Genomic DNA, 15,908 nt, shown 5'->3' with positions numbered 1-15,908 from the left:
TGATTGCAATCTTCTCTCTCCTGAAGCGCATTAAGACACCTAACAGAGCGTTGTTTAAGTCTGGCCCGCTGAGCAGAACGTCATTCAGAGACACACCGTCATGTTTGGCGCTTGAGTCAAAAACCACTCTGATCTGATTTGGTTTTTGAGGATGATAGACTCCAAATAGAGGCAAGTACCACCTTTCTTGATGCTCTTCTAGTTCTGGGGCTAGTTCTGCTTGGTCGTTCTCAAATACTTTTTTCATGAACTGAAGAAAGTGTTCTTTCATGTCTGTGCGTCTGTCTAGTGTTCGTCGGAGGGATAAGAGTCTACGCAGAGCCATCTCCCTGTTGTTTGGCAGACAGCGGCGGGGCTTACAGAATGGCAGTGGTGCTACCCAGCTGTTTGCTTGATCCATATAAACCTCTTTGTCCATGATGTCCAAGAATGTTTGATCGTCGACTGACAGAGCTACTTTTTCATCATCAGGATGGCTGTCGAAGACTGTGGCTCCAAGTTCTCTTTTCTCCTCGCCTTGGAGTGAGCAGCCCACATGACTCGGTTGGTGAGTGTTTTTTGTCTGAAGTGTCTCTTTCACTTGTATTATGTTAGGACAGGGGCTTAACATGGATGTTCGTCCGTTAGGCAAAGTGTGTGTCTTGTACACTCTGACACTGTCTGGTTTGTGAGTGCGGTCCAGACAAACATCTCCTACGATAACCCACCCTAGATCCAGACGCTGGGCGTAGGGGTCGTCATGGTTACCGTTATACTGCTGCCTCACTTTATGCACTCGCAAAATGTCTCTTCCCAGCAGAATGTAGATCTGTGCATTTTTATTGAGTGGTGGGATTTTATCTGCAACAGGTCGGAGATGTGGGAAATGGCGGGCTATTTCAGGTGTGGGGATTTCAGCCCTGTCGTCTGGAATCATTTCACACTCAATGAGAGTTGGAAGCTTGATCTTCATCTTTCCATCACAGGATTCAACCACAAAGTTTCTTGCTCTCCTTCCTGATGTTTCCATAACACCAGAGCAAGTCTTTAATGTGTAGGGAGCTGTTTTTTCACAAAGGCCAAAGTGATTGAAGAACTCAGAGCGAGCGAGTGAACGATTGCTCTGGTCGTCTAATACTGCATATGTTTGCATTACCTTTTCTGGTTGATCTTCAGGATAGACTTTGACCAAACATATTTTGCAGCAGGACTTGGCGTTGCTGTTTCCCCCACATACCTCTGTGCACTTTGATGTTACTGCAGGGAGAGCTGCTGGAGGACTCTCGCTGGTCTCCTCCTCCTCACCTTGACCTGCTGGGACTTCTGAGACCCAAGGTGCGCGGCCAGGATGTAAAGCTGATGTGTGACTCTTGCTGCCACATTCTCTGCAGATTATGTCTTTGTCACAGTCTTTTGCTCTGTGTTTGGTCGAGCTGCAACACCTGAAGCAGATTTGCTTTTCCTTGAGGTAGGTTTTGCGGTCTTCTATATGTTTGTTGCGGAAAGTGCGGCACTTACTGAGTGGGTGAGGCTTGTTATGTAACGGGCATAGTCCGTCTGGATCTATAGCTCTATTTTCTCCTGTGGCTTCAGGAAACACGCCAGTCTTTTTCACAGACACTGGTACTTTGTTGTGGTACTTTGTCAGTCGCTCTGTCTTGGGGGGCCCTGAGTAATTAGTTTGAGAGATCATAAAGCTAGGGTCGTTTCTGGTTTTAGCTTCAGAGCGAACAAACTGTGAGAAGAAAGTGAAAGGGGGGTAAGGGACACGGTGATATTCTTTGTACCTCGACCCTTGGGAGATCCACTTTTCTTGAATACTGAATGGAAGCTTTTCTAGGATGGGGTTCACTCCACGTGACGTATCAAGATATGCGAGCCCAGGGAGGTATCCTCCTTCCTTTGCATATTCCAGTTCGAGCAAGAGATCTCCAAGCTCTCTTAGTCTCACATTGTCTTTGTTTGTGATTCTGGGAAACTCCTCGATCCTCTTCAGGAGTGAATGCTCAACTGCCTCAGGTGATCCATAGATCTCCTCTAGTCTTTGCCAGACCATGTTCAGTCCTGCAGCTGAGTTGTAGCTGTGTATGACTCGGATTCTTTTTGCTTGTTCTTTGGACGCTGGGCCGAGCCATTTAACCAAGAGGTCTAACTCTTCTCTTGGACTTAGTGCGAGTTCATCAATGACGCCTAGAAAAGAGGTTTTCCACGCCCAATAGTTCTCAGGATGGTCGTCGAACTCCATTAGACCAGATGTGACCACTTCTCTTCTCATGAGGAATTTTGCAACATCTGGCGTGGCTGCTGTCTGTTGTGGAGAATTGTCAGGGGCCCATCTCTGTTGTGTAGGCTGACTCAGGTAGGTTGAATTCGCCTGTGGGTCTAAATGTCTCTTTTTCTGTGTTTGCACAGGAGGCACGCTTGCAGGAATATGTTGTGTAGCATTAACAGCTGGATGGATGTTCATGTCTTTCGGAGTTGGTTGCAGGTGAGTATCTTCATGTTCGATTTCAAGGTTGCTCATCTTTTGTCCAACTTTCACTATTTCTGGTGGTGAACATGTGTGCATCGATAGGTGTTCTGATGCTTCACAGCTGTGTTGCAAAACGTACTCACTTGTCCTTTGTGCCGTGTTGGATGGCGAGAGGGGTAAGTCAATGTCTTTACGAGAGTCTGTCTCTATATTTTCTGCAGCAGCCACGAACACGGCCTCTTCTGCGGTGGCAGCAGCTGCATCTTTTTCTGTCTTTAGAATGTGCATTTTTGCCTTTAATGCTGCCTCCTCAACCATCATCTCTGCTTCTCTCTTAGCATATGAAGCCTGTGTGCGAGCAGCTTCGGCTCTGGCTCGAGCCTTGAGTGCAGCAGAGCTTGTTGATGATCTGTAACTTGACTGTGCGATGGATCTAGTCACCAAGGACTGTTGTGTTTCTTCTTTGTTTTGTCGTTCAGCCATCTTGCTTGTTTGGATGAAGATGGCAACGATGGAATAAGCGTAGGGTTGCTTCGTGAAGAGCTTGGTTTATTACTGTCTTTTTACTATTCTGCCCTCGCTATGTTCTGAATAACTAGACAGATAGTCAACAGCCAGATAATAATGATGAAGAATCCAAGAGTTGCGTTGAGGATAGTGTTTTGTTTTGCTTTCCTCAGTTTTATTTCTTAATTCTTCTATTACAATCTTTTCTGTAAAACTGAAATGACAAAAGGAAATAGACATTACAAAATGTAGTAATGTGTTGCTGTTTACAACAATAAAATCTGTTTCACAGTCAAAAACATGTATAAATAAAACAGATGTAAATTCTATGGCATAGCGCCACTGCCCTCTACTGGACAAACGGAAAATAGCGTCGGCAGGACGACAGGTGAATTACCGCAACTTCTGCTCATAAACAAAACTCAGTTCCAAATGTAATAAACTGCATTACCAAAGGTAAACAAATAAATAACACAAATATCTTAATGCTTGGCGAGAAAAAACACTTACAGACAAAGATTTCACCAGCGCTGTTATGAAGCAGACCCGTTAGACCCGTTAGTTAGACTTTCTAACTGCCAGCTGTTGCCGTTATTTTGTTCCATCACTAAACGGGTCCGGCTAGGAACTAAAACAAACGCCAGAGGGCGGAACAGATGTACACAATGAAATTAGGGATTTATAGGGCAAATCAACCGATGCTGTTCTCAAAGTCATGGTTATAGATTATACATGGTTCATTTGTGTATTTTTTTTAATTAAAGATAAAACGAGTCATTTTTATTTAAGATGAGACACCCCAGGGGGGTATTCCAAGAAGGAGGTTCAACAAACACTGAGTTAAAGTCTCATCTTGAGGTTAGTTGAACCCATGACGACTAAACCCGCTCAGTTGGTTCCAACACACCGGTTATGAATCAACTCAATTGGTTAACCCAGAGTTGTGCGAGTCCATAAAGACATCATCTATCGAGGGTCGAAAAATGGAGCAGCAAGTCCTCCTGGAGGCGTATGAGGAGGAGAGGGCAGTGATTACAAAAAAAGTAACACTAATACATCTGCCAAAGCACCTGATATGGCAGAGGAATTACTGATCGCGTCAATGCGTAAGTTTAGGCCATTATGTGAATTTCCTATTAAACAATGGGCAAATGAATCGAAAAAATAAAAATAAAAAAAGTGAAAACTGTCAACTGTATTTTATTAATTGAAATGATTAAAACAGATTGGATCACGCGCTCTGTGACCATCTGCCATGTCAACCTGCTGCTGAAAGGGAGCGACCGGTACCGGCTCCTCCGGTACCGGCTCCATGCAACAATTCTATCCCAGCCCTGTCTGGGCAGACCCTCAGCCTGCGCAAGCACTGAAACCTCTCCTTGAGAATCCCAAAAGTCATTTAAATCCCCCCCCGGGATCTGCTGTGAGTCACGTTGAAGCGCGTTTGCGCTCCAGCATCTGGATCGGGGTACGGGGTAATGAGCGTGGAGAGGCACGGATATTCTCTATCCCCCAGGAGATAGCCATAAAATTCTCCTGCAATTGCACATATAGCATAAAGTTAGACACATTAATATTTGCAAAACTGATCAATATAATATTAGTAATATAACGCACTCTGTAGAAATTTGATGTTCAAATTTGATTCCCTACATCAGTGATTCTTAACCATAGGGCCGCGGCCCAAGTGTGGGCGCCATCTAGTGGGCCGCCAAAAAAAAATCAGTTTTGTACGTGTGGGCCGCGAGGGCCGCGGGACTGCATAGCAACTCCCAACCAAATGAGGAGAAGAAGACACTCAGCTAGCTGTACGTGTAATAGTAAGAGAAATGGTGTGTCTTTACAGAGAAAATCCTTCATTTTGCACAGAGTAGGTTTAGATCCGCCAGGATTAGGGATCGATTAATTGGGTCTGCGCCCAGAGCAAGCGAGCGCGGCGTGCTCATTTATCCCGGCGCGTCCCCGCGGCCGGGGAGGTCGGCTGAGGCTGCCGCTCGGGCGGCGGCTCCGTCGTTACTGCTGAAGGATGGTAGATGTAGATGCGTGGGCTGTCGTGTCTGCTGGACTGGACTGTTCGGGCTTTCGAAAAAGCATCAGAAAGTAACTGCTGCAGCGCGACCAGAGAGCTGCGGTGCGGGCTGTGCCCGTCGCAGCTGATCAGGCTCGGATGAACCCGACACAGTCAGTACGTGCACATGCAGCGATTCAAGGTGGTTGGAGATCTGATCAGATAATGACATGCAGAAGATTGGATCAACTTGTCTGATTACACATGCTGTTCTGAGATCAGACTGAATCAGATTGAATAAACCACTGTAACCAGAGCATGGTTGACTCCGTGACGCTAGGTGGCGCTGTACCCGAGGTAACCATGGTAACCATTTCAACAAAAAGCCACTTCCGGTTGACCTCCGCTTAACAACGAGGAAAGGAAAAAGTGCATTCTAAGGGCCAATCCCAATTCTCCTTCACTCGCCCTTCTTTTCTCCACTCGCACTTCTTTTCTTCCCTAACCCCTAAAAAAGAAGGGGGAGATTTTAGGGCACTTGAGATCTAGGGCAATTGGCCCAGGTGCCTGTCCCATTTCTCCTACTCCCCCTCGTTTTCATCCCTAATCTGAACAGGAAGCAGAGAGCCAAAAGCTGTTTTAATTTCAGCTGTAGCGCTGTTAATATGGCACTTTATTAAGTTTTAATATTTTTTCAGGTATAAAGGTAACCTTAAGATCCGCAACCGGGGCTCAGTTTATCCAAATAACGCCTGTTAAGAAATTTGACCCGATGTTTTCGGAGATGAGAAGAGCCGCCGCCCCCGGGGAGCAGCCTCAGCTCACAGCCCGAGAAGAGACGTGTCCGCCGGGTCAAGCTGCTGCGTCAGCCCCGGGAGAGAAACTCTCTCTGGGACGCTGCTCTGTTGAGAATCACGCCGGCTGAAATAAATCATTTAGGAAGATGTTGGTTTAATAGATGAAATCTAACAGTTGTAGCTACGCCTGTTAAGAAATTTGCTCCGAAATTTAGAGATTTCTGTCGGCTCCGGAGTTTATGCCGCGTTCCATTTACCTCGGAAATCGGAAGTGGGAAATGGGAATGGCAGCCATCTTGGAATGGTAACTCGGGGGTGGTGAAGACTCTCCCACTTTCCCAGTGGGAAACCCCACTTTGAGGGGCGTTCCAGTTGAAAATTCCGACTGGGGACTGGGAAATCCCCACTTCCGAGGATAAATGGAACGCGGCATTAGGTCCGCGTTAAATAGACGCAGCCTACGGCGTAGGGTACGGCGTATTTTGTTTTTTTTATGCCACAGTTTGCAGATTGATTGTTGATGCGTGGGCTAACGTGTCTGCTGGGATTATTTTGCGAGCTTTTGCAAAAGCGTGCATTTCCGAGGCACCGCACGGCACGGAACGTGACTCTGACAGCGAGGAATTCGGACTGGCACAGCTGATTTAGCGGAGCTCTTTAATGCAGAAACAGAGGATGAGACTTAATGGGTTGGATTAATGTAAAAACTGAAATAAAGTAGCCTACAATCAAACAAAGTTTTGCTCCCGCTGTATTTTTAAATACGCACACTCCTGTGCTTGTGTGTGTGTGTGTGTGTGTGTTGTGTGTGTGCCGTTTCGGTCGGTGCGCCGTGTGTGTTTTAAATACAGAAATATGACACATAAGACTGAGGCTATGCCTTTTCACACGGCGCCCGTATGGTCGCGAAAATACAGTATTTATATATGAAATGTCAGAATAGGAACTATTTTGACGACACCCCTGAAGCAGTCACACGACACCCCAGGGAGCTACTACTGAGCAGCGTTACGTCGTCTCCTTTCACTTCCGGGGGAAAACCCCACCCGGGGGAAATTCTCGAGCATGCGCAGACTGTAATATCCATGTCTCCGTACACATGGCATTAACAAGGCGGTTGCGACTGGCTTATCTAGGTGCTGCAAGCGGGTTGATGAATCCAGTCTGATCAGATTACTTGACTGACTTAAGGTGTTCACATGCAGTTTAAAAGTCAGTACGATGTGTGCAAATGATCTCCAACCAGTTTGAATCGCTGCATGTGCACGTACTGACTGAGTCCTGACAACTTATTAATGCAAATAACTTAAAGTAAAATCAAACTAAGTTTTGTCCTCGCTGTATTTTTAAATATGCAACCCGGAATGGACAAATTCATCCTGTTCAGTCTTCCCACTGGGACAAAACCAGTGTCTCATACGTTCAGAGACCGTGGCGTTCAAAGTGCGAAAGTGAAACGCCACTGAAACAAAACACAAAGTTTATCATCAAACATATCCACTCAAGTCTGAACTGAAGTCACAGAAAAATAAGCTGAGCATCTTAAAACACCCATGTTTGGGTCCAGATACAGCTGTGAAGCAGCTTTCTCCACAGTGAACATAATTAAAACTAAATATCGTTTCAGGCTCATCAATGAGCACATTCACATGTGTATGAGAACCTGAACCTGAACCTTAAATTGTTAAGATGTGTTTATATTAATTTAGTATAAAAATGTGTTGAGACAATTAACAAAGAAAAGGGGAAATTCAAACTGCTGGTAGAGAAATAAAATAAGATAGCGTTTGAAAAATAAAATAAAATCTACTTTATTTTTAAGAGAAAAAAATAAAAAATTGGCAAATATGTACTTTCTTTAATATAACAGTCAGATGCCGATGTTGATACAACTATGAGGCTACTTGAATATATATATATATACACACACACACACACACACACACACACACACACACACACACACACATATATATATATATATATATATATATATATATATATATATATATTATGATGTTCTGGACCTTCGCTTGAGTAAATTTTCTCTAAATGGACCTCTTAAAGTTGAATACCCCTGCTATACAGTGTTTATATTTAATGGGCCCCGGGCCACTCTGTACTGAAAAAATTGGGCCCCAAGGTCAGAAAGGTTAAGAACCCCTGCCCTACATCCTGGCATCATGCACAGAGCCTGGCCATCTCGCCTGTTTGATATTAGATTTGCAGCATCGCATATCATCCTGGCAAATGAAAAAATATGTTTTCAAACATTAAGAGAGCGCTCAAAAATAAAAGCAGCTTACGGTTCCATTATACCTACTTGCACATGCTGTGGAAACCTTTCCTGGGCGGGTATTCCAAAGGAGGTTTACTGGCTAAACTGGGTATGTTAACTCAGGGTAAATGGTAAACCTGCATGGGATTTCCGTTCCAAAATGGTCAGGTTAAGTAAGTCACCATGGTAACATAGGCTCTGAACCAAACCTGGTAGGGGGTAGGTTTTATGCCGGTTTTGTTCAGATAACCCAGTTATGTTCGGGTATTTAAGCGCAAGTTCAGGAGGGCTGCTGCGTAACTTGTTACACAATGGCGTTTCCCTTTGACGAAGGTCGCATTATTGATAGAGAAGCCCAAATTGTTCGTGCAATTCACCGTGAGAGGGTGATAAGACCACGGTATGACATCTTATCTTTCCCCGATGAGCATTTGCGGGAGCGCTACCGTTTTTCAGCCGAATCCCTGCTGTATTTAAATAACCTTCTCCATCCATATATTGAAAATGTTACACATCGTGGGTCTGCCCTCTCGTCGCTGCAAACAATGTGCATTGCTCTTCGGTTTTTTGCGTCTGGGAGTTTCCTCTACAGTGTCGGAGACGCTGAACACATAGGAAAAGCAACTGCCTGCAGGTCGGTGCGTAAAGTGTGCCTTGCGCTAAAACGCTTCATGCACCGTTTTATTCGTTTTCCTGGCCACAAACCAACGAGGGTCATTAAGACGGAGTTCCACCAACTGGCAGGTAAGCATCGCTAGGTTTCTCAAATATGCACAGAAATCTTTGCTGGTTAGATTACATTTAATGAGCATTGGCTTTATTGCAGGCTTTCCAAACATCATTGGATGCATCGATGGGACGCATGTGCCAATCAAAGCACCATCACAAAATGAGGCTGACTTTGTCAATAGAAAAGGTTTCCACAGTATCAATGTGCAAGTAGGTATAATGGAACCGTAAGCTGCTTTTATTTTTGAGCGCTCTTTTAATGTTTGAAAACGTATTTTTTCATTTGCCAGATGATATGCGATGCTGGAAATCTCATATCCAACGTGGAGGCGAGATGGCCAGGCTCTGTGCATGATGCCAGGATGTACAGAGAATCAAATCTGAGCACCAAATTTCTACAGAGTGCGTTATATTACTAATATTATATTGATCAATTTTGCAAATATTCATGTGTCTAACTTTGTTTTATATGTGCAATTGCAGGAGAATTTGATGGCTATCTCCTTGGGGATAGAGGATATCCGTGCCTCCCCACGCTGATTACCCCGTACCCCGATCCGGATGTTGGAGCGCAAACGCAGTTCAACGTGGCTCACAGCAGAACCCGGGTCAAAATAGAGATGACCTTCGGGATTCTCAAAGAACGGTTCCAGTGCTTGCGCAGGCTGAGGGTCTGCCCAGACAGGGCATGTGATATAATTGTCGCATGTGCCATATTGCACAATTTTGCCACATTGCGCAATGAATTCACTCCAGTCGTCGAGGAGCCGGTACCGGAGGAACCACTTCAGCAGCAGGCTGACATGGCGGATGGTCATAGAGTTCGAGACCAAATATGTTTAAATCATTTCAGTTAAACACAGTTGACGGTGTTGACTTTTTTATTTTTTCAATTCCTTTTCCCATTTTGCTTAATTTCCTGAAAAGAGAAACATTGTATTAAAGTTACAATATGGAATCACTGACAGGTTGTTCTGCACATCATTTCTCTACCTCAATTTTAACTTTTAGATACTCCATCTCCAGATCAGCCTTGGCTATCTGGCGCTGCAGATGGACCATCTCCAGATCAGCCTTGGCTGTCTGGCGCTGCAGATGGACCATCTCCAGATCAGCCTTGGCTATCTGGCGCTGCAGATGGACCCTGTAGAGTTCCTTTGCCGACATCTAAAATAACAAAGCAGCCATGTTCAGCATTTGATGGAGTTTGGCTCATTTACGCATAAACTATGATTATTTCTTACGTTGCTGTATTGATTGTAGCTTGTAGCCGGCTCCTCAGCATCCGCCTCGTTATCAGTCTGAAGTACAAATTCATTTCACTTAAGTGAAGACTGAACTGTAGGTTGAATAATTTGAAATTGATCACGGCAAAGGCTTTACCTCTGTAGAGAGTGTTGGTGGCTCCTCTATGGCCGACAGTGTTTGTTCATCCTCCTCCTATGGGAAACAAAATAGGCTACTGGCTGTGGGCTTGATTAATAGCCTAAAACACTGAAATAAGGACTTACAGCAGCAGTATCAGCATCTATGGGTAGCTGCTCCACCAGCAGCAGTACTCCACCTTGAACTAAGAGGTTGACAAATTGGTCATTTTCGTGTTAAAGCAACACTTAACACACAAGGAGGTTTTTTTATACAATATGGTAATTGAAAAGATAATAATCGAATATTCCAATTGAATATTTTATATTGAATAAGCCTAGGAAACAGCAATAGGTCATACTGGATACATGAAGGGCTGACTATTAGGCGTAATTAGGAATAATACATTGGACAAGAGGGTTGTGCTCCTCCTGGGAGGTGGCCGGCTCTGACGACGTCCCCCCAGGAATCCCCTCCATCATTGGCCGGCCCCGATTTACAGAGACTGCCAGCTCCTCGACAGGGGTGAGGGGTTCAGTTACCCCTGCGCCCGTCCTCCTCGCCTCTGCAGTCTTCTTATTAGCTTTAAAATAGATGCATCTTGTTGGAGCATGACAATAAAAGGCCCATATGGGAGACATGGTATCCGAAAAGAATACTTACCAATTTGGACAATGTTCTTATACTTCATTTTAACCTGTTTCCAGGTTCTCTTCTGCCCACCGGGGTTGCATCTAATAAATAAATCATTCAGTGACAAGTAGTCTGCATTAGAAAGCATCATATTAATTAGGAAACAGGATTTAATTTAATTTAATATAAAATTCACATAATGGCCTAAACTTACGCATTGACGCGATCGGCAATTCTCTGCCAAGCCATATCACGGGCTTTGGCAGATGTATTCGTGTTACTCTTCTTCATGATCACCGCCCTCTCCTCCTCGTACGCCTCGAGGACGACTTGCTGCTCAAGTTCAGTGAAGTAGGTTGCTCTTTTGCGGGCCATCTTCTCGATTTTCGACCCTCGGTAGATGATGTCTTTATATGGTCACCGGGGACGCGCACAAATCTCGGTTAACCAATCGGGGGTTAGTTGAGTTAATTCATAACCGGTGTGTTGGAACCAACTGAGCGGGTTTAGTCGTCATGGGTTCAAATAACCTCAAGATGAGACTTTAACTTTGCGTGTTACTTCGGTAGCACATGTAATAAAATTGGCACAATACAGAGAAGATTAGCATGGCCCCGCAAGGATGACATGCACAATCGTGGAGTGTTCCTAAAAAAAAAAAAAAAAAAAAAGAGACTTTAACTTTGTTAAACCTCCTTCTTGGATACGCCCTGTTAACAAAGTCAGCCTCATTTTGGGATGGTGCTGTAGCCTAATTGGCACATGCGTCCCATCGATCCATCCAATAACGTTTGGAAAGTTCTGATAAGATAATAAGATATAATAATAAGAATCTTATTGGGCTTAATTTGTGCCAGATCCTGCTGGAACACCTCCTTTTATCCATATTCCCTCGGTGTTTTATTTCTCATTGAAGTTACTCATAGATCGCTTGTTTGTCTATTTCGGATGCATTTAATTTAATTTATTTAATCAGAAAAAAGAGAAGAGGGCCTTTTTCTTTCTCTGCGCTCTCTCCCGATCTGCTGCGCTGTGTCCCGTCACCGTCTCCATCACCAAGCGGTTTCCCAAATCCAACTCAGCCTGGATCATTTCTCGTGTCCTCTGCTTTTTCCCCACATCCAAGTAATGATCTGACATGTTTGCTGCATTTAACACCACACGCCGCTCACTCCACGCTGTTCGCTGTTTGATTGCGTCACCAAACACGCCGTTATTAGGCCTAATTGTTCGTTTTTTTCCCACTTATTCCACCGAATAATAAGCTTGTTTTCTGTTTAGAAAGTACAAACGTAGGGAGATTACACGTAATCTCCCATCTTTTACTTGTCTCTTTACTCTTTTAGGAGTTATTTTCAGAGTTTCTTTCAGGAGCACGGGCGGGTGGTGCGGTGAAAAAAGGCTGATTTATGGTTCCGCGTAAAATCGACGGCGTAGCCTACGGCGTAGTTACGCGGCGACGCGCACCTTTCGGTGCGTGTGCCGCGTACCCTACGCCGTTGGGTCTGCGTTGGTGTAACGCGGAACCATAAATCAGCCTTTTGAAAGGCGAGTTTCAGCTGTCAATCAAAAGAACGTGGTAGAACTTGGGGGCCGATAACGCGTACAGTGTGGACAGAGCGCGTCCGATGCCACGCAGTGCGACGCAATAGTCGGACGCTCGCGTCCATAGGACATGGTGTTAATGACCCTCGTAGGTTTATGGCCAGGAAAACGAATAAAGTTGTGCATGAAGCGCTTTAGCGCAAGGCAAACTTTACGCACTGAACGACAGGCAGTTGCTTTCCCGATATGTTCAGCGTCTCCAATACTGTACAGAAACTCCCTGATGCAAAAAAACGGAGAGCGATGCACATTGTTTGCAGCGAAGAGAGGGCAGACCCACGATGCGTTAACATTAAAAACATTAACAATGGTTAAAGTTAAAACAATTTTTAATGGTTAAACATTCAAAATGGTTGAATTGGAACAGTGGTGTCGCTTTCATTTTTTCTAACATTATTAGCTGATTATATGTATAGTGGGCTGGCATCAGTATTTGATTTTAGAATTAATTTTGAGTATATTTCCCACAGACTATAAGTTGTGGAATATTACTTTTTTAAACATAATATTAAGATAATTTAAGGCAACTGTAAGTGTAATTTTTATTCTATATAAACTTAAAACATTTAGAAATATTTTTATATTTTTGGGTAGGTAATCAGTTACAAAATATTTTATGAGTTCTGTGAACTTATTAGGGTTTACAGTGTATGGATGGAGAAGGTTACTCAAATAAATCAGGGATTCTGCTGAAAAACGGTAGCACTCTCGTAAATACTCATTGGGGAAAGATAAAATGTCATACTGTGGTCTTATCACCCTCTCACGGTGAATTGCACGGACAATTTGGGCTTCTATGTGTAACAAGTTGCAGCAGCCCTCCTGAACTTGCGCTTAAAACCCCGAACATAACTGGGTTATCTGAACAAAACCTGACGTACTTAACCTGACCATTTTGGAACGGAAATCCCAGGTTTACCATTTACCCTGGGTTAACATACCCAGTTTAGCCACTAAACCTCCTTCTTGGAATACACCCCAGGTTAATAGGCTAAAATAGGGTAAAAATGTAAATAGCAGGTATCAACCATGACACTTCCCAAGTTTATTACTTACATTAAGACAAATATTTTTTGTATTACAAGTTTTGTCAAGTATTATGTTTAAATATGTCAAATATTATGTTTAAATGTGGTTAATTTGTGGAGTTTTATTTTTTGGAGTAAGGATAAAACGAGTCATCTTTATAAAAACAAACAAACAAAAAAACACATGGGATTCCCCACAATAACACAAGCTGTCATATGCTATTTATCTATATACCTTTGGCTAAATCTTTTTGTCTATTAATGATCGTGCAGTCCGAATGTTAGGCGTAATTAACTTTGCATTTTCTCTGATTCTTTTACAGCTTCTGGGCTCACATTAAGTGTTATTCCTGCCTGATATCTTATTTTCACAAACCATACACCGTTGGCTACAACGGAAATGTTTAAGTACAAGAATGACAAACCATTATTATTCTTGCTATTAAACATTTCCGTCTGTGATCCCCCTGGTCAGGGCGTTTAGACCGAGTGTGACCTGAGCGTCCCACCTGAGCTCTGTGCCATAGCGCGCAGCTCCAGCTCAATGAATGACAGAGGGTCTCCTGCTCAGCTGCTGCTCAACACTGATCAGAGCAGCTCCCCCTCGTTTACTGAGGTTTTATTATAAACCCAATGTCTTTTGTCATGGAAAAAAAAATTAAGAGACCACAAAAGACACCTTTGAGCCGTGTTTTCCACTTTTCTGAGTGATTATTCCGCCGAACGGCTTAGATTCAGCCATGCTCGTTCCCGAGACACACACGACCGCGCTTTGCGAGTGCACGGACAAAGCCGTGACGTCACGCCCAGAAAGAGACTTTTCTTTGACTTTTCTGGCCGTTATAAAACATTTTTGACGGATATAAAGACCATGACTTAAAAATATAGAATACAAAGATTAGTAATTGCCGGTGATTACAGCTGGAGGTGTCCTGTGAACAGTTTTAGAGGCTTCTCTTTTACTATTGCGGTCTATGGGAAAAAAGCTTTCTGGGCCCCATGGGATTTTTTGTTGCAGTACCGCGGTTGGCCACTGGAAAAAATCGGCGTGCCTGCTGAGCGCGAGACTGGGGGCCTGGTTCGGACCCCCGGGTTCGGACCATGGATGTATTATATAACGGTTCGGACCTCCGGGTTCGGACCCCCGGGTTCGGACCTCCGGGTTCGGACCTCCGGGTTCGGACCCCCGGGTTCGGACCTCCGAGCCCGGAGTTCCTCGACGGTCCGGTCCGTATGCGGCTCCGGAGCTAAGCTAAATACTTAGCCCATGCAAAGATCATATAAATATAAATGACATAAAAAAAACCTGAACTTACCGCTGACTCCTGTCAGTTACCGGGTCCGTGCTGTGGGATCTGATCCTTTTATAAGGGTTAATGTCCATGCAAAACCTCATCTTGACTCTCCCTCACTGTTCAGCAGCCACGGCTGCTAAACACTGGCTGCAGCTGGAGCGGACTGAGCTGGTGGTGGGCGTGGTTTCAGCAGCGGAGGAGACCGAGGGGTGGTGTGCATTTTGGTGACGTAAAGAAAATGCACAAATCTAAACGGCCTCACAGAAACCACATGACACGGGGGGACTCTGTAAGGGTGGGGGCGAGCAGACCCTGCAGATTTTCATGGGATTTCATCTTTCCTGTGTTGGCAGGGTGAACGTCAGAGATGTAGTTATAACACTGCATACTTGTGAATAATTATAAACATTGAAAAACGTACTTTTATATGAAAATAACCAGAAACAGATAGCTATAACATGGTATTTATATACTGCTTTAATGAACATTATTTTTATAGCCTATAAGCTATAAATATTATTTTTCTATTTTAATAAAATTAAATGTTTTTCTCTCATTTCAATTAAAACAAATAGGAATATTATCGGTTTTAATGACAATTATTGTACATCACAGCTAATTGTAAAATACATTGATTCAATTCGATTATATACAGGAATTACAGGCTATGATAATAATAGAAAAGAAAGAAAAATGACTCAAACAAAAAAAAACAGTGAGTGAGACAGGCAAGACAGCGACAACCAATGCAAGTGGGATGTCAACAGTGTATACATATTTCAAAACACAGACAACAACTTCTGAGCAAGTGGTTTGTTGAGCAGATATTGGAATTAATCTCAGATATTTGCATGAGGTCACTCTCACTCTCAACTAAATAAATAAATAAATAAATATATATAAATACAACAACACACCCCTCTCCTCTTAAAATAAATTCAAATAAACAATCAAACTTATTTCCTTATACAATTTATACAAAAAACATATATCTTTGTAAAAGAGCATAATACAAAGTCTTTCAGAATAAATGTACGTATTTTTAACGTGTGACAGCATCCTGTATCATAACTACATCTCTGCCGTTTGTAACAAACCAAACTGTGTGAAAATCGGGTAAAAAGTCTGGGAGTTATGGATGATTGCAGTCCATAGAAACTATGCACTAAGCAAATGATGCCCTGTCCAAGATGGCGGGCGCATCGATCGGC

At 43.6% G+C, this 15,908-nt stretch overlaps 1 protein-coding gene and 1 non-coding gene across 2 annotated transcripts; both read left to right on the top strand.

The window, feature by feature from the left end:
- The first annotated feature begins 8,209 nt into the window (after window positions 1–8,209).
- Window positions 8,210–9,635, top strand: LOC133442202 (putative nuclease HARBI1). The gene is made up of 4 exons (XM_061720150.1): window positions 8,210–8,786; window positions 8,869–8,981; window positions 9,062–9,173; window positions 9,255–9,635. The coding sequence occupies exons 1-4, from the start codon at window positions 8,354–8,356 to the stop codon at window positions 9,626–9,628; spliced, it is 1,032 nt and encodes a 343-aa protein (XP_061576134.1). The 5' UTR covers window positions 8,210–8,353; the 3' UTR covers window positions 9,629–9,635.
- A 1,688-nt stretch (window positions 9,636–11,323) lies between these two features.
- LOC133442720 (U6 spliceosomal RNA) lies at window positions 11,324–11,426 on the top strand. Its single transcript, XR_009782641.1, has one exon. It is a non-coding gene; the product is annotated as a U6 spliceosomal RNA (small nuclear RNA).
- The last annotated feature ends 4,482 nt before the right edge of the window (window positions 11,427–15,908 follow it).

Source organism: Cololabis saira, chromosome 4 (genome assembly GCF_033807715.1).
Source record: "Cololabis saira isolate AMF1-May2022 chromosome 4, fColSai1.1, whole genome shotgun sequence".
Classification (NCBI taxonomy): domain Eukaryota; kingdom Metazoa; phylum Chordata; class Actinopteri; order Beloniformes; family Belonidae; genus Cololabis; species Cololabis saira.
The sequence above is the reverse complement of the archived record's forward strand: the minus strand, read 5'-3'. Positions and strand labels throughout refer to the sequence as shown.